This window comes from Papaver somniferum, chromosome 9, assembly GCF_003573695.1.
Source record: "Papaver somniferum cultivar HN1 chromosome 9, ASM357369v1, whole genome shotgun sequence".
Classification (NCBI taxonomy): domain Eukaryota; kingdom Viridiplantae; phylum Streptophyta; class Magnoliopsida; order Ranunculales; family Papaveraceae; genus Papaver; species Papaver somniferum.
Window position 1 is genome coordinate 117,696,537 of NC_039366.1, and position 19,987 is coordinate 117,716,523.

At 36.4% G+C, this 19,987-nt stretch overlaps 2 protein-coding genes and 1 pseudogene across 2 annotated transcripts; 2 read left to right on the forward strand and 1 right to left on the reverse strand.

Moving 5' to 3' along the window:
* The first annotated feature begins 9,186 nt into the window (after positions 1–9,186).
* LOC113312472 (paired amphipathic helix protein Sin3-like 3) lies at positions 9,187–10,557 on the forward strand. Its single transcript, XM_026561223.1, has one exon. The coding sequence runs from the start codon at positions 9,187–9,189 to the stop codon at positions 10,555–10,557; it is 1,371 nt and encodes a 456-aa protein (XP_026417008.1).
* A 359-nt stretch (positions 10,558–10,916) lies between these two features.
* On the reverse strand, positions 10,917–17,794 carry LOC113307914 (annotated as a pseudogene).
* Positions 17,795–18,095: 301 nt separating this feature from the next.
* Positions 18,096–19,100, forward strand: LOC113312473 (F-box protein At2g16450-like). The gene has a single exon (XM_026561224.1). The coding sequence runs from the start codon at positions 18,096–18,098 to the stop codon at positions 19,098–19,100; it is 1,005 nt and encodes a 334-aa protein (XP_026417009.1).
* Positions 19,101–19,987: the final 887 nt, after the last annotated feature.

A 19,987-nucleotide genomic window follows, 5' to 3' on the forward strand; every position in this document is an offset into this window, starting at 1 on the left:
GACGGAGTGGCATGTTGGCATGCCGTTCAGCTCATTGACGCAACATGGCACGTTTGGCATGTTTGCGCGGTTTTGGAAAGCCAATTGGGTTTGTGACCATCTGGCGCAATTTTCCTCTTTTAAAACTGTGGCAAGTTTAGAGCAACCTGATTGGTTAATATAAAAGAGGCCGGCCAAGCATGGGCGTGGCCACACTTCTAGTGTGCGTGCAGCGGATTTAAAGAGACCTGATTGGTCGATGGAAAAGAAGAGGGCCAGTCAAGCAGCATGGGGCGTGGCCATTGGCAAGTGGCGCCGGCTGGCTTATGTCACGACCACACCTCCCTTTGTTGCTGCTCCTTTTTTACGCGGATCCTCTTTTTTATTCCTTGTTTTCTGATTTTGGGTAGGATTTTGAACCTACTAATCCATGGCGGATCAATTGCATAGCTTGCCTAGGTTTAGTTTCGACCAGCAAGGTCTGATATAATGCGTGGGGGGCAAAACCCTAATTTTGCAAATTAATTGGGTTAGGATATTTTTATGAGTTATCACAAAATTGATTGAACTCTGCATAAAGTCTTTAAATTTATTTCCGGAGAGCAGTATGCTTTCCTGTTGAGTTCTTTTATGCAAAGACCTTAACCTTGATACTTCGGTAAATTCATGCTACTCTGTTGTGAGTGAACATTAATTGTCATCTCATATCAATATTAAGGGTTCAGCCAGGGAACATAGCACTGAAAAATATTCAGTGAGTCTTATATTAATGAATAATATACGCAGGGCGCCGAAATTTACAGAACATCTGGGATTGTTGCTACATGCACCATTTTGGGTAAATTTCATGTGAATATATTGAATTGCTCAATAAATGCACCAGTGAAGAGGTTGAACACTCATCACTATTACGTGGCTCTGTCTCTTTGCAGAGTGACAGCATATTAAATGCGGAAAATTTACAATTTTATCCCTAAACTAAAAGCCACCATCAACACAAGCATATTTGCACATTCTTTAGTTAATATCCATTCATAAACAGTTTTAACAGAAAAGGTGTTACCTGAATTGCACACTATTACATCCTCTGAGTGAGATAAAGATGGAGGGGATATATTGAGCCATTAAAGTTACTATATCAGACAAGTTTAGTTGATCAAAACTATAATCTTGGTTTCTAGTCAACTTATAGCTATGTCTCAGATTAGGATAGAATGTGTAGTTGAGCTTTAGACTTCATGACGTTCATCAATTGAAGACGAAGATCTACTGAGGAGAGCTTGGAGGAACTTAATCAAAAAAAGGTATATGGAGACTAAAACTTATCTATCACTCAGAAGTCTATTTTATTTTATCTCCTAATGAGACTAAGTCGTATATCTATATAGACTTTCACATTATAGTCTATATAGCTTGGAGGAACTTAATCAACAAAAGGATAGAATGTGTAGTTGAGCTTTAGACTTCACGACGTTCATCAATTGAAGACGAAGATCTACTGAGAAGAGCTTGGAGGAACTTAATCAACAAAAGGTATATGGAGACTAAAACTTATCTATCACTCAGAAGTCTATTTTATTCTATCTCCTAATGAGACTAAGTCGTATAGCTATATAGACTTTCACATTATACACATTTGATATTTTGAGTTGAGTTTATCTTGCTTATCTTTTTATCGGAATATGTGTTGGAAGCTTTTTTCTTTAACTATGTTCATCATTATTCTTGACGAGTTTAGTTGGAAACAATTTATTTGTTAGAAACTAAATATTAAGTCAAAGAATGATCATGTGTAAATTGTCTTGAAACATCTTACATGATTTGTGTGAGACAATCATTTGATGTCGACTTGGAAAGTTTCGTGTTGATCATTCGATCACTTGAAAATTAATTGAAGCTAATAGTTTGTGTGAGACAGCTATTGTCGTCTTCTAAGGATGTTTCAATGATTGAAATGAGAGTTTAGAACATTTAACCATGTCTGGATACAACACAATATCCATACCTAGTATGCAAACTGTTTTGTAGTGACTCAGGTCCGGGAACCTTGTTTGCGTACCCAGTATGCGAATGGTTTTAACTGTTAAGGTCCGGGAACCTTGTTTGCGCACCTAGTATGAGAACGAATCTACCTGAGTTTGGTCCGAGACTGTTGTTCGCGTACCTAGTATGCGAACGGATGGACAAGGCCAAGGTCCGGAGATGTTGCTCGCGTACCTGGTTTGCGAACACAATGGTTAAGTTCTAAAAAACGGTTAAGTATGTTTTTCATACTCACGAACAAATACATTTATGAATTAAGGAATGCAATCTTTGCAAACTGTGGCTTAATGTTCATGAATTGATTCTTGTATAAGTACTTTGTATGATTACGAATCAATCCGATTTTGTTTGAATTAGTTCATATATATTTCTATGGGATAGTGAACAATTGAACAACTTTATATGAAACACAATTAAATTCATTTGATTATCTTTCATGTTTGATTGATCATCATATTTGATCTAGAAGTGTTACATGAATGTGGTTAAGACAAAAGTGTTCATATGGATAACTTCGGTTAACTGTTATTGAACCAACTCAATGTAAACGTTTAGGTACGGTTACCCATATCTAAATGAAGGTATATTTCATTTGTGCGTAACAAGCTAAGACCATCTAACGGTGGAGATTAATTGCTTTATTTCTAAGCAGACTTAGCTTGAATCTTAAATCAGGAATTCATCTAATGGTGAATATTGAATGCTTTGTTACTAAGTTATCTTAGATTTAATTGAAAGCAAACCCTGATTTTAAAGTCTATATAAAGGAGAACTCTACCAACTGGAAAACCTAATCCCGACACTTTCATGTGTCCTAGTTGTGTACTAGAGTCAATTCTCCTTTAACCTGGGTTTTTCCAAAACCATATTAGGTTAACGACTTGAAGACTTCATTTGGGATTCGTAAAGCCAGATCCAACTATTTTCTCTGTAGTTGCGTATTCTGATCTTACTTGTTCTATCGTATTGAGTACTACCTTCTCTAATATTTGCTCGAGATTTATCTCTGATAGGTAAGATATAAAAAGTAGTCACAAAGTTCTTTGTCTTAGACTTTGTGGTTCCACACTAACTTCTTCTACTACCATATAGTTAAGTTATTGTGAGGTGATTGACCATAAGATTATCAATTGGTTCCTGTTCACCTTGATTTACCATAAGATTGAACAAAACTTCATAGGTACTTCTGTGGGAGACAGATTTATCTATCAGAATAGACTTATCTGTGGGAGACTGATTTGTTTATAAATCTTCGAATTTAGGTCGTAGAAACTCTTAGTTATGGTGAGATCAGCTAAGGGAATCGAGTGTGCAGAATCCGGTGTGGTTCTCGAGGTGTAAGGAACGTGATTGTACCTTAATCGGTGTGAGGCTTGGTTAGGGCTCAACTACATTCCAGTTCGAAGTTAAGTTGTAGTAGGCTAGTGTCTGTAGCGGCTTAATACAGTGTGGTGTTCAAATCTGGACTAGGTCCTGGGGTTTTTCTGCATTTGCGGTTTCCTCGTTAACAAAATTTCTGGTGTCTGTGTTATTTCTTTTATGCATTATATTTGTTTATATAATTGAAATATCACAGGTTGTACTTAGTTCAATCAATTGGTAAATCCGACCTTTGTTTGTTGGGTATAAATTGATTGACACTTGGGCATTGGTCTTTGGTACCGTCCAAGTATTTCTCACATCAAGCAGGCTCATAGATCTCTATCTGTTTGGTTTGCTGATTGATTTGAGAAAAAGAGATATAACTGTCTGATATCTTTTTTGGTTGACCTCGCCTTATAAGCTGGTGCTCTCGGAATAATATTGGAGTTAGTCCATAAAATTGCCGAATGAATTATTGGGTGTGGTTGTTATACCCCCTCTTTTTCACCCATAATCCAATATATATTAGGTCTTTAATCCTTGCATTCGTTCCTTTATACCAGTTGGTAAGCTTTAGGAAATTGCTCTTTAAGCCTTGCACCTGCATATCAAGTATCTCATCAAAAATAAATTGAAGACCCGTTACTTATATTTGTTGATGCTTGTTGCTCAACAATTTGCTTACAATTATGGATATCTTTCCACATACCTCTTTCACGAAGCTTAGAAGTATCTTTGACCCATAAATCTTCTTCAGCTCCGTCTATTTTTCTTGAATAACCTATAAAGAGAACTTTCTTGCTGATATTGTCTTCTTCTTCTTCTTTTTTTCTTTTTTTTTCTTTTTTTTTTTTTGTTTTGATCAATAATATTATCATTAAAGCTTGGTTTGTAATTCTCAAACTTCTAATAGCTAAACTACCAAACTCCTTAGGTATACTCAATTTCTTTCATGAAATCCAGTTGAGTTCTATTTTTTCTCTAATAAAACCTCATAAAAACTACCTCATAGTTTTTGTTAATATCTGTTTTACCTTCACCGGCATCTTATATAATGACACTAATACAAAGGAAGTACAGTCAGAGTATTTTTGACCAAGACTTACCTCTTTGCTTTACATAACATCCTTCTTCTCTATCGAGTCAATCTTTTTTGAGATTTCCGTATTGTATCATCCTAAATTTCCCATGAGTTATAATGTCCCCCAATAGGTATCCATAGATATCTGAGAGGCAACCGTTCAATTCTGTCAACCCAAATTGTATCCACTTCAATTCTTGCGTCTACCGCAATACTAGCTACCGCAGATTTAGCGATATTGATTCTTAAACCAGTAGAAGCTTCGTATATCTGCAGAATTAGTAATCGTCTCCTCTTCTTTCGCATCCAAGAATACTAAGTATCATCTATTTCAGATGAGATCCTAAAGTTCTATGATTTATAGAGAATTTTTGAAACATATTCAATTTTATAGCTACCTCTTTTCATAAGTTTAGAGAATAGCTCAGGCACCATAATAAAGAGGAACGGGAAAATAAAATCTCCTTGCATTATATTATACTTATATTGTATATCCCTACGTATGTCAAAAATCAATTAAATGGCAGCGGAAGCACCCGGCTGGGCCAGACAACTGAAGCAGGACTGAAAGTCGCAGGAGGGTAAAAATGGCAGGATATGCTACAGGGTGGGTAAGTTAATGTGCGATGAATATGAATTTATTAACAAATATATTCGGAAGGTCAAATTTGGCGACAAAATTTGGCTAGGAGCAAACTTAAACTATGCCTGGCGACATGTGTAGTCTTTAACTCAGTCTGATACTGGGCATTATTTTAAGATAGGATGGACTAGTGATGATTTTATCAATTTTTTTAACATTTTTTTTCTTAAATAAAAGTAAAACGCGATATATTTACATATATGAAATGGAAAGAAAAACATAAACCATTAACGAATAAAAAAATAAATATATGGCCAGTTACAGAATGATCATACTTTTTGTAATTCGTTTATAAGATGGTCATATTTTTGTAATTAGTTTACAAAATATAATATTTTGGCCGAGGTAACAGTTGGGAAAAAAACGTTGTTAATTTTCTCCAAAATATCCTCCCTCTTAACTCAAGCACTTTAACTGCATTTAACTCATCCCAGTTGGCAACTCGCTGACACGGTGACTCGGACACGTGGAGACCCTGACGTGTGGCAACAATTTTCAACAACTATTTCATAGGTGGAACGTGCAAACAAAGTTATGAGCATCCGGGAAAACTCTCGTTACTGCATTCAACAATGCTTGTTCCTTGTCGGTAACAATCACCTTTGGAGTATATCCCTCTATGTAGAATAACTTCACTTGTTTTAGTGCCCACACATAACTCTCTTCGAGCTCATTTTGCAAGAAGCAAAACGGGACTCTAAAAGGAGAGTTGGTGGAAATTTTTCCAACAATGTTCAACACCGGGAACTCATAATTGTTGGTTTTGTATGTGCAATCCATTAAAAGCACCTGATTGGAGCACCACGCCAACTTTATAAACTCGGGATGAGCCAATATGAGAGGTTTTACTTGTTTATCCTCATTTTTATCATGGAAAACCGAGTAATTATACTTCTCCCTCAAATGCCTTAATTGTTGCATTTGATTCTTATTTTCCCATTCATCATTTTTCAATTCCGTTTTGGCATTATAGATGGTTGGAAAAGTAGAAGCATTTGATGGGTTTAAGCGCTTTATATGACCAAGTATATCGATGGGTTTCATACGGTTTTCGGTCATGGAACTTACAGTCATTTTTTCTTCATCATTAAGCTGTGCCGTATAAGGATGGGTTAGCAAAGTCCATGGTATTAGGTGGTTATGATGACCGCATACAACTTTCTCTAAAAATCACATTTTTTTGCTAGTTGACTTTAAATTGAAGCTTGAAAAGACACTTGGTCTTCTTAGTGAATGTAGTATACTTCCTCTTCGTCTTTCCTTTATATTCGGTACCCTTTTTCGCACGACTTTTATGCTCTCCACTACACTCGCAAACCATTTGAAAGTGGCGATCAAATGTTGATCCATTACAAACTATCACACACATAATTAACCTGTCACGTTCTCTGGTCCATTGTTTTCCCTCCTCTTTCGATTCACATGTCTACATGGTCCAAGAACTCAAAGTTAGTAAAAAAAAACATAGCAATATGGTCCAAATGAATGACATACATATCAACCAAGTTGGAAAAAAAACCCTACCAAGTCATTCAAATAGTGATGGGAAGAATCTTCAGTTAGAATTTTGTTTGCATCAGGTTGAGTAGGCATTGGGTTTGGTGGAAGCACGACCTATCAACCAAAGCATTAGTACAAACGAAGACAGAAAAGCTACACTTACAGGCTGGTTTTTAGAACCATGAACCCATCCGTAGGTCAGATAACCAGTCGTAACATTTACATTTCCAACCTTAAGAACAAATTCCAAAACACATGATTATTTACGGTTGGGTATGTACACAAACGTAACTAACCGTAGAAGGACTTACGATTTGGTTTGTGTTAAAACCCAACCGTAGAAAGTGCAATAAATACCTCCATGCACATAATGGGTTACGGTTGGGTTTAGAATGCCAAAAAATCAACTGTAGTATGGGTTTTCCCATTATACACTAGTTACGGTTTGGAGTTGATCCAAACCTAACCGTAAGTGATGGTTACGGTTGGTTACAAATGGATAACCCAATCGTAATCTGGTCTGCAAGGCTACAAATCTGCATTTTTTACGTACTTTAGCTGAGTCTGAGCGAAATTGAGCTCATGGGAGATAGTTTAGAGGTATACATGTTCATTTTCAGCCATTGGTTCTTCACTTTGTCGATTTATTTCTTCAATTGGTTGAGATTGACCATCACTTTGTGTTAAAACCTCTCTATCATCTACTAAATCAGCTATCTTTGGGTCTCCATCAAGAGGTACGTAAAACTTGTTTTCTCTATCATATAAAGATTCACCCACCTCGAATTGGCAACTGGATTCACTCATTTTGGTTGAGTAAATCAAAATCCAGGTTTTGAAAAGAAATCTCCAATTATTTGTTTTTTCTTTCTTCTCTCTACTTTTTCTTCCCACCAAAACTTACTCCAAAATTCACCGAGTATATATAACAAATTCATTAATATGATTAGCTAATTAAATAAAGGATTTTTGAAATTACTAATGGGTGACCCGTTTTTGTCCTATTAGGTGAAGCCCCTCTATTGGAATGTGGCCCTTATAATAGGTTTCTTTGTAAATAGTTTGTAACAATATGACTGTTTTGTAAATCGGGTGTTAATTATGTGACTGTTTTGTAGATTTTCCAAAAATATATATTAGTGCGCGGAGGAAAAACCAACTAGAACATTTGCTGAGTAAAGCTTAAACTAGATAGCAAAACTATGCTTTCAAAGAAAAAAAATGACAACTAAACTAAAATAACTAAGATGTGTTTGGATACCACATATAGAAGATATTTTCAGAAATCAAAAGCAGAAAAATAAATAAAATTGCATCATAATTTTTCTTCTTTCAAAACCACATTGTAAAATTGCATTCCTAAACTAATTTCTAGTTTTTCCTCTTAATTAATTGAAAAATAATTCCTTATAAAGTGTATCTAAACACCGTATAAATATTTGGATACCAAAAGCAATAAAAATCAGAAATGGAAAATTTTACAAAAGGTTAACTTTTTTTCTTAATTACTATAGAAATTATTTTGAAATTGTGTCGCCGGACTAGTTAGTCGAAAACTAGTGTGTCCATGTGTAGCCAAGGTAAATTCCCTGCCAAAGATTATTTGAAACTAAACTTTGATGCTTCATTTATCTCAGATAAACAACCTATGTGATATGGACTTATATTGCGTTCTGATACAGGTTCATTCAATGGAGCAAAAGGCGGGAAAACATTTGCAGTAGATGAGGAGCAAGCGGAAGCTGTAGCTGCTCTTGAGGCACTGAAGTGGGCTAAAGCAAAAAACATCCAGTTTTTGGAAATTGAAGGCGACTGCAGCAATGTAGTGAATGCCATTAATGGTGATTTAGGTTCAATAAAATGGACAACAAATAGTGTTGTACAAGAATGCATTTTTATTATGAAAAACTTTGAATTTTGGTCTTGTCAACATGCCAAGAGAGAAGCTAATGAAGTAGCGGATACCCTAACAAAAAAATCTAGGTCTCTTGGTGACAGTAGTTGTTATGAAAATCCTCCAATTTTTCTGCTTGGGAAGCTGAAAAAGGATAACTCGAATGTAACAGTTTAAATTTTAATATATATTTTATTTCCTATCAAAAAAAAATTGTGCAGCCAAGGTCCAAACGGACCTGTGAGTTATCCTTTATTAGATTAATGAATTTCATGCTTCCAAAAAAAAAACGGACTTGTGAGAACCAGCAACCCCTATAACCTATTCGGATGTGAACATATTTTGTGGCGGTGGCGCCTTTTGAGTTGTTCCTTGTGCGCCTCTGTTTCGCCCCACTGTTTTTATCATAAAATTAGAAATTTGATTTGATACACCCCAGAAATTGCGCCAAAGGAAAACTCGTTTAACCCTATATTTAGAAACCCATTTCTTAATCGAAATTCATCTCTAAATCCAACTATTCAAAAAAACCCTAAACTCAATATATACTGATCGATACTGCAACCCGTTTACCAGTAATCTATTTTCTTCTTACAATTTCTATTTCTCGCTCTCGAATAAGGGTTCTGTCTGTGATCAATTATCAAGGTTTGATTCAGTTTTGATTAATCAGAGTTGAAGAAGATGAAGAGACCTAGAGCAGAAGATTGTCTTTCTTACATAAAATCTGTGCAGAAAACATCAAAGTTTAATGAATTCCTTCAAGTAATGAAAGAATTCAAGTCCTTGCCGACTTACGAGGCCACCAATTTGGTGTTTGCAGCAGCAAGGATCAAACAGGTATTTCATGGCCATCCCAACCTTATTCTGAGATTCAACATGATATTCTTGCCTAAAAGATATGCAATTGAAGTCGATGATTACGCCGAGCAGAATAGGGTATTCAAATCTACAAAAAGGGTTCAAGCAGAAGACTCCAATAAGGCGTTGTTGTTACATGAAGCTGATGACTACTATCATGCAATTCAAGTCGATGATTGTGCCGAGCAGAATAGGGTATTCAAATCTACAAAAAGGGTTGAAGCCAATAAGGCGTTGTTGTTACATGAAGGTGATGATTATCATGAAGACTACAAATTCTTTGAGAATATCATCAGGAAGGAGAAGTTCAGAAATCCTGACGAGTACAAGAGATACTTGAAGTGCCTGTATCTTTATAGCAAAAAGATAATTTCAGAAGGTGAATTGATAGATATGGTTGGTGATTTGCTGCAATATGATGGCACCGCCTTTCCGAGTACAGCAAATAAGGATAAAGTGCAATCAGACCCCCAGAAGGATGAAAGGGAGACAGATTTTGAGGCTTCAACATCAAAAAGGAGGAAACTTGATGAACCCATGATTGGGCGTCTCTCAAACTGTGAAATTGTGAATCCAAGTTATCAGCTTTCGACTGAGAGGATTTTAGCTAGCGGAAGGACAGAACTTGGAGTTGCAGTATTGAATGATTCTTGGGTGTCTGCAGATAGTACTCCGGAAGGTGATAGTAGTGATACATGCCGTTTCAAGAAAAATGTTTATGAAAAGAACCTGTTTAAATTCGAAGATGACAGATGCGAACGCGATAGGCAATTTGAGTTGGTAAAAGGTACAATTGAGTGTGTGGAGGAATTGCTACGAGAGATCGTGTATAACACAATCGATGCGGAAAGTATATGTATCAAGGATCACTTTAAAGTGCTACGGCTTGGGTGCATTAAACGCCTGTATGGTGAATCCTGGCAGGGTGTGGAGGATGCATTACTGAAGAATGCAGTTCCTGTATTGCATGATATATTAACTCAATTGCAGAAAAAAATGAAGGAGGTGACGAGTCGTCTCTCAGTAACTTACAGAACGAAAATGAAGGCAGTTTATTTGAAGAACTTTAGAAAATCTCTGGATTATGGTGGCAACTCCAGTGGCGAGCAGCAGGACACAACAAGTTCTAGTTCTAAAGACGATGATGCAGCTACTTCTAATCGTCCAAATCTTTTAGCTGAGCCAACAACATAGGCTTGTTAATCTCTTGTAATTTCTGTTTATATTGACCTTTTCTGGTGAAATTTGTAATCAAATTCAGATTCTTTTAGATTTGTGTTGTCTTGCCCTTCAAATTTTACTAGCTGCTTCCCTAAAACTACCAGCTAACATTCTCTACAGATAGCCTATTTTTGAGTTTCAGATCAGCCTTAGTTTCTGTTCCGCGCCTAAGCAGCCAATATCAGTTACAGCGAAGTACGCCATATCTGCCGTATAAGCAGTACTACAATGCCTATAATGCCTTCAACAGTACTAAAGTACTTCCAATACTAATGATTAAACAAGAATGTGCTAAAATTTGAACTCAAAATCTAAGAAAGGACTATTTGTACTTTTACCAGACAATTTATGTCTTCTTCCAACTCCTTACACTACACATATTTTGTTGTTCGACAACATGATAACAAATGCAGAAGTACATTTGTCGATGCAGTCATGCAGATGTTCAATTTAATCTACTGCAATCACTCCTAATCTGACCCAAATTTCCTGTAAGTACATTTGTCGATGAAAGCTTCACAAATGCAGAAGCAAAGACTAGTTTTGATCGTCAGCAAACGACTTAACAACCGGTGATGTTCGTGGATCCTTTGAGATTCTCGAGTCGATACCAAATAAACCTCTACCATAAATGATATCTCTGTAGTACTGATTATCAAAGGTTAGAGGAGTTATATCATTAGGCACAAATGTAAGGTTTGTTAGAGGAACTCTAGTTGGGCATTGCATCTTCAGTAGAGCTTCATAATCTTTTTCCAACATATCGTTAGCAGAGGCGGGGTTGATCTTTGTGTGTTTGGGATTGTATAATCTATCCACAATGTTTAGACAATGTCCAACCCCTAATGTATGTGCTCCTGGAAGAAGAAAAAACACGATTCAACTCATCAACATAGCTGAACCTTTAAAGCAGAACATGGCTACAGATTCTGAAACTCAAAAATATATACTCAAGTAATGACTAAGATTTTACCCAACATGGCAACAGATTCCTGAAGATTCATTCCTTTAGATCTGAAGATTTGAAGCATTCCATCTACACTCACTTGTGGTGAAGGTAGCCATATATCAGCTTGTTTATAACTTGAACTTGTTGAGTCTTTCCTTCCAAGAGGAACTTGAATTTGAGGTCCTCCAGTGAAGGCCACCGACTCTTTAGCAGCTAAAGCAATAATATCAGCACAAGAGACTTTCCCTGGACACTCTGACTCCACAACCGATTTTATCAGCCCAATTGATTCGCGGTTTCTTATCATGAAGTTTTTTGAGGAAATTATCTCTGGACCAATGTTTCTGCGTTCAGAGTTGAGTAGTATCGAAGCATCACAACCCTACATATATACAGATTCATGAATAAGTTTCTCCTTGCATATGAACCAAGCTCAAGCAGTATCAACATAGTTTTATATAAGATTCATAGGAAAGAGTTACCTGAACTTGACAGTCATGAAACAGGAGCCTTAAGAAAGATGCAGGAGCAGTAGCATCAGTCAAGAAAATGGGTACAAGTGTATCCTTGACTAAGGCTTCAACATTTGGACATGAAGTCTGGTAGTGTCCATAAGAGAGATGAGCTTCATTAACAGACACTAGTAGCCCTGGTTTTATGATCAGTATCATTACCATCATAACAGATCGCAGAAGACGCAACATTTTTGAACAAATTGGCTCTTGTTGTAGTTGTCTAAGTAGAGATGAACTCTGCAAATCTTTGAGAGCTGGATGGTGGTTGAAGGAGAGCCTTTATGAACAGATTTAAGGTATTGGCATGGTGAGGGGTGATGCCTAGTGTCATAAGTTGATCATTACTTGGTATTCGGGACCATCCTAAACTAAACTGGTCCCGTAGTTGTGACATCAACTTGTACATTTCACTAGGAAGCAAGAGAGACTGTGACAGAAAGAGACTACTCCTTTCCTGTTCTGATTATAGGAATTTGAGTGACTGATAACTGAAAAGGGGTGTGCTGTTTATTACTGAATATGAGTAGTTTTGAATTGATGGAGTCTGGATGTTGCAACCTGCAATGCAATGCAGAGAGTTAGTACAGACTGACACTCAGTCCATAAAAGGTTTATTCACAGCTGATAAAGTTGTTGGTAAAGTTGATTTAATGAAATAGTTAATGCCTTCATAGATGCACAGACAGCCATTGAACCATTTGAACTCAATGATAGATTTTGGGTTACCAGGGCAATGCCCCTCTCCCATATTAGTATCTAACTACATATGCAAGCGTGGGGAGTAGGGTGCCTGAAGTGCAAATTTTGTTCATTGACAGTTTTTCAGTGTTGGACCACAATTGTTTCAACTATGAACATTTAATTGCCTCACCAAGTACATAACTAATTCAGAACGAACTATGAGAATCAAACAAAAATATTTATAAGCACCAATTTTGTGTTTCTGAGTAGTCTTTTTGTTCAGAACTTGACCTTCTTGGCAACCTCTCTGTCGAGCCTGCAGCTCCCACATCCACACTTCAATCAACCACGGGTCTGATGTCAAGAGCTTCTCCGACTTCAAGTAGCTCAGGACAATAGCGTTTGGCGAGTACTTCTACTTGTTCTGCGAATGGTTGCAGTCCATGTGTCCCAATGTGATTTACCATCCGTCTCCAACGTTTCAGAGTGATGTTTCCAGACCTGCAATCGACACAACAAACAGGATCAGAAGAGACTAGTTCTTCATAAATGGTTAGGCTTTCATGTGAGGTGTGGATTTTTCAAACAAGGTATCGACTTTCAATTTGAAAGGTGAAATGAAGCTATGTATTAGAATACTGGTATACAAACAGGCCCAACATAAAAAAATGGTTTCAAGAAATCATACAAATTGAATATGAAACCAAGTATCACAATAAAGCGCTTGACGCATCACTTAAGTTGCTTACCTATGCTCAAGAAGATTATCCCAGTCAACGTCTTCAACACAGCAAGCAGCCAGCCTAAGAAGTCTGCAATCCCAGTAATTGGATTAGATTTATTTGAGCTCCATTCATTCGACTCAGTTGCTAAACTTAAGTTTTGCCACCCATATTATTACTGCCCATACAATCAGCCACATTATTATTGCCCTTCAAAGCACAACTCCGTGACCCCAAATCATAGGATTTGGTCAGATGAAACACACATTTGGTAAACAAACTATTTGACTAAAAGGAAAACTGCATTCTGCATATATTCCAGGATTGGACAAAGTGTTATCATTACGGTGACTACTCAGCAGAAACTAAACGCAAACATTCAGAGCTCTTGGCAGATTTCAGTGGACATGTCTCTTTCAAGTAAAGTTCACAGTAAGATATGTTCAGATTCAATAATTACGAAATCAGTGCAACTGTGTAAGCAAGCCACCGAAAAACCTACTCATTCTCTAGGATAAACAACTATTCGTGACAAAGTATGGACTTCCTGTACTTCTAGTACATTGATAGATTTCCTAGTGTTGGAAATGATAGGAATAGATTTTCCTTTTTTCCCTCTTAGGATAAGGTGTTTTTCATCATATGACAGGTTACACAGTTAGATTAGAAAAACAGATACCATGAAACCATACATTATTATTTTACTGCGGCTAAATTAGAAAGCCAAAGACAAATTCCCAACAACCGGTAATTGTCTGTGTCGGCCCATTTACCTTCTTGCACCATAGATGATGATAATTGTTTATACCTGAAAAGGAGAATGATTTAACCATCAAGAAACGTGAAATGATTCACAAATCAAGTTATCGAGTACTATGAAGTTCAAACAAAAATCAAGATCTCTTTAAGATAAACTACACGTAAATCTGCATTAACCATCCTGACAAGCTAAGCCTACTGGTCAAGCAGTCCATTGCAGCCTCACCCAGTAAATAAAACAATTCAGCATTTATGAGAGCTCATGTTACGTAAAAATATTCTGGTAAATGTCCAAAATGATGAAAGCAGAAGATATCATAGACAATTTATATAATTTGTGTACAACTACAAAGGCTCCTAGGTAAGTCAAAAAATAAAACAAAGGCTCCTAGGAATGACTTGAGTTCGAACACTGAGATGCCGACTGGGGATGTGGAAGGTGTGAAACCTGGATCTAAGTTATCTTAATTTCTTAAGTTTTACATTTCAACTATTCATTGAATTTGTATTGTGAACTCATGATAATTGAGACGGTGCTTCCATCCTGAATGGTGATCTTCAACTTTGAACCAAAACATCCGTAACGTAAGCAGATCACAAACATGGATGACCATCAGTAATGTAAGCAGATCACAAAGTTGAGACTATAAGATTGTTACCATTTCATACAGCAAATTATATTTGTCCGAGTAGCCAAACGGCTATCAATCGCTTTCCAACTGATAGCGTCACTTATCTAGGCGAAAAAGTTAAGAAAAACTTGATAATTAGATGAATGGCCCTTCAATTACTACTTAGGCTTTCCAAATCATCTCATACTAACCATGCCATGCTTTAATTTCTTTTCCTCGTACACATGCATTTGCAAATCCTTGTTTACCAAATTAAACAAGGACTGGTACTTTGTCTGATTCCACTTACCTATTTCGATTCAAAGGGGAAAAGGCGATCATTAAGTAAAATTTTATAATGCCGAAGTTTCAACTTCCAACTAAAAGGGTAATGTGCTTTATATCTTAGTTTATTTACCATATATGTTAAAAAAATCAGAAACAAAAGACAACCCACTTGCAACTAACAAACTCAACCATCATCCCTTAAAAATGGAGTGACTGCATAATGTTCGTGTTCGCAGTAAATAGACCACAGGAAAGGAGAGGCAACTCATACGAATTTTCATTTGAAAATGAGCTGTGAACGGAAATATAACCTGATCTATGTTTCATAAACTCAAAATTCGATGACACATACGTTCTCGTTTTATGGCTGTCAAGGCAGACAAAATACAATCTAAAAAAAATATATACAAATTTGAGACAAGTAAGCTGACCAAAGAAAAGGGTAAGGGAAAAACGAAAGCAGTTCACCCTTTGCAAGACAAGCACGATGTATCCGAGGCCATGTATCCTTAACATGATATCGATTCTTTCCAAAGACATCAGCCATACTTTTCTATCTGATTCGTGCTTTTCATAAAAGCTAGAGTTTAAGATTGTGGCATATCCTTAAAATGTACCAAAAGAATCTGAAGTAGAGAAAGAACCTATAATCAACTTAGGATAAACGAGATATAGAAATTTGTAAGCATACTGCACGTGAAGAAAGCAACAAAGCCAACATTGCGAGACATACTTTAAGACAAATGCTTTCTCATCCTCAGCCCACTTCCGTGATTCATGCTGCTTCCCAAGGCCTATACGGTAAGGCAGCCCCTGAAAGTTTCAATACCTCTTCAAATCATATAATTTTTGTGGAACAGGCAACGGAAAGTGCATCATTAACTCATAGTGAATAAAGACATGCCTTTCTTGTCACAAAATTCCAAGCTCAGAAAGTGGAATCATTGACTCATCACACCATTTTGAACCTATTATACATTGTAATGGAAGCAAACAATGCAATATGAGTATAATAAAAGAATTATATGGAAAGAGTACACTCACCTATTTCCTTCCAACATCCTCTTATATTTGGATGTTTCCCCCAGTGCAGAATCATAATGTACCTAAGAACGTCAACGGGATTATGGCTATTAATGTGGTGCTCTAGCATCAATAAGAAATTAGGATTAGAAGTAATGAACAATGAAATCTGGTGTCTAGATGCTGGATATTGGAGGTGGCAAACATGATGTTCTGGGGGCCGCATTCATGCTTCCCTGGTGTGGGCACACAGAACTTTGAAAGAATTTCTACTCTAACAAATTATGACAAGACCACACACCGCCTAGCAAAGTACAAATTTTAATAAGAGAGTAATTCTATAATACGCATACCTCTATATACTTGTGAACAGCATCTATGATTATTTGATTTTCTTTCTTCGTGAACCTCTTACCTCGAACCAACTTATTTTCTGGGGTTTCCTCCAGACTCACCGACTGTCTTTGTCATCAGATGAAGGAAGACTTCTACATGACTACCAAATTTTCCTCTTTTGGATGATTTTTTGGAATCCAAGTTCCTCAAATGCTCATTTGTGCTTCCGAGACTGTTTCTTGTTTCAATATCTCCAATATTCGCATTCTTATTTTCAATATTTGCATCCAATTTGGTCATTTTCTCTTTCTGCTTCTTCTTCTCTGCAGGTACTTCTGGAGAGCTCAAAGCCTCTTCTCATTGATTCTCTTATGCTTCTTCTTTTTGCTCTTATGCAGTATAAACTCTTCATCCATTCAAAGAGGAACCAAAGACTTAACGTAATCAACAAGATGAACCTGCCAACAGAAAAATGTAAAAATCTCAGTGAAACATCAAACGCAACGAAACATAATGTCAATACTCACTGTGTGGCAAAAAAAAAAAAAAAGAAGAACAAAACACCTACAAATGTATCTAAAAAAAATGCTAAACACATTAACCAAAAGCAGAACTCAAAATATACTTCACTAGTGTTAAGCAAGTATATTCACAAATCAGAACACATGTATTGACATTGCTGTATGGTCTAAATAAAAGATGCAAACACAAAAACAATTCTCTGTAATCTTACAAGAGCAAGCAAAATGTCGCAAATGCAAGTGAAAGTAACTAGCATAACACCAAATAAACCCACAAACACAAAACGTGCAGTAGGTTATCATTATTTGCAAAGCTATGGTATTTTTTGTTTAGCATTGTTCTATATTTTTGCTGCACTTTCTACTTGAACTTGGGCAAAAAATAAAATTGCCATTTTTGCTGGAGTAGTTCAGTGAAATCGCCCAAAATTCAAAAACTTAAATGATACCCACAATTTCTCTACATTGGATAAATCACTTAACAGTAAGTATTCCGATTACTTAGATCGTTTAACCTAAACCTTATTTATTACCACAAACATCAATTAAGAAAAGATAAATTAACTTTACAGAAACAATAAAACGAACCTCAAAAAAAGACGATAATAGGCACAATGGAGGATAAAACCAGGTGGTAATTCAGCTTGAGACGATTTCTATCTTCTTCTTCTTTGTTGGATTTCAATTTCAGGGTGTTTTATCTAGGATTTTATGTTCAGAAGTTTGAGAGCTGAAGAGAGCGAAAAGAATAAAGGATTTTACGAGGTAGCCCTTAACGTTTTACTCGACCCTATACCTGACAAGGCTTGGGTTTTCCGGTGGGCATGAAAGAAAAAAAAATCATAATTCTTATTTTGAGAAATAAAGGATTTTATTTTTGCTCCAAGTAAAAAAGTAGGGTTTTTCCGTCGTGCGTGCCTATAAAAGAGTTCTGACAGGATCCTGCTTTCTTAGCAACAAAGAGCTTTTGATGGATAGTTTTAGCATTTTTCCGCCGGAGATTACAACGGAGATTGTCACTCGGTGTACCCGCTGAATCAACTCAGGATTGCAAGTCAGTATCGAAGACATGGAAAAATCTTATTCGACATCCGGCGTTCTCAAAGATGCACATAAATTGCCACACTCATTATGTTGATCCTGGTAAGTTGAGTTTTATCGGGTTTGCCGATAATCAGCTTTATTATTTCGAATATATTGAGAATCATGAGACACCCCTTGGTAGAATCCGAGAAATCACTCTAAAATCTCCATTTAAGTGCCACAATTTGGTTGGTTCGTTTAATGGCTTGTTATGTCTTAAGGGTCCAAAACAGAGATTTTGTATTTGCAATCCCATTACAAAAGAGTATGTAATTCTTCCCGAACCTGTGAGAAAGTATGATTATAATAAGTATAGGTGGACCGGATTTGGTTACCTTCCTTCAATCGGTGAGTACAAAGTTGTTCTAGTGTGTTACGAAGAACGCCATTTTGTATATGTCATGGTGTACACTCTCGCCAGCGGAAATGGTTGGAGGAACATTGGAAAATTCAATCTTGAATTTGACCATGGTTGTTACGAACCTGGTATCTTTGTGGATGGAGCTCTTCATTGGAAGGACAGAGATAGGAAGATGATTATAGTCTTTGACATGGCTGATGAAAAGTTCCGTGAATCTCTTTCACTACCAGTAGACAAGCGCAATTATCATAACTTAGGAGTTTTTGATGGATTATTATATTATGTTGTTGTGTTTTTTGATTCAGTCGTTAACCACTGGTGTTCTGATATATGGATGCATAAAAAAAAGAATACCAACTATGACAGGAAAGAGCAAACCACATTGGATTGGAGTAAAGAGTTTACTGTTGCCACCTCAGATAGTACACCATTAGCGGTTACAAAGACTGGTGGTATCTTAGGTTGCGCATCTTATTGTCCTTGGTATCTCCATATTTATGACCCAAAAGCTTCCGCCTCAATAAGGCGGGTTGATTTTCAAGTACGCTTTTGTCAAGTAATCCCTTACAAGAACACGTTAGTTTCATTGAAAGAACTAGAAGAAGAAGGTACAATAATAATGCAGTTGGTTAAGAAGCGAAAAAGGCGTGCAAACAGCTGGTCATAATACTCAAAAAGATCTTTGGATACATATATATCAACAAAGAGCCATTTCGCAACTCTAATGCTATCGACTACATCTATAATCCTTTTAATGACACATTCCATAGACATATTATCTAATTGAGTAATGTTAGTTTGTTTATTTTCATTATATATATATATACCTTTTTTTTTTGGTTAATCTAAATTCAAATTTGCTGGCAAATAGACAACAATGTTATTCCCTAAAAGATATAAATGTGTTACAATGTTCAACTTCACTCAATATCTTCCCCGACCATATTGCCATAAGATAAGTCTAGAATTTGTAATAAAGCTGCTGATGAGGTAGCAAAATTTATATAATGATTAGTACTAATTTTGTAGGAAATGTCTATTGGGAGGTTTGCTCTTTGGTTGGCTTTGTGCACTGCAATGGGCCTGATATCTACGAATCAGAAGAAGTTTTAGGCTTCTTGTTCAATACTCCCGCTATAAACATCGAGGTCTGTAAAATTCAAACCTTTGGAGTCAGCTGAATAGGACATGGAAAATAATACTAGTAGCTTTTTGTTTTGTTTGGGTGAGGTTTATGTTTCCGTTCTAAACACACGGTCATTAGCGAAAATCAAACTTATCATTTTAAATTGCGTGTACCTGAGTAAAACTAATCTCTTAAAAGTAGACCGATGGACCTACTTGATCTAAGCCGTCAAGCCATGACAGAATTGACAAGCCATCAGAAAATGATGCTCCACATCGAAAAATCAAAGTTTAACAGCGCTGATATTGCCATCGGAAAGTTCCTAATTCAAGTTTTAGATAACACGATGTAACGGTCAATCATTTCACCTTTTGTATCCTTTTGTTTTTTGTTTACGTTCATACGTCTAAACTAAAAAACCGCATACA

Bases quoted from the DNA above. Each gene is read 5' to 3' on its own strand.
- LOC113312472 (XM_026561223.1), top strand. From the start codon at position 9,187: ATGAAGAGACCTAGAGCAGAAGATTGTCTTTCTTACATAAAATCTGTG.
- LOC113312473 (XM_026561224.1), top strand. From the start codon at position 18,096: ATGCACATAAATTGCCACACTCATTATGTTGATCCTGGTAAGTTGAGT.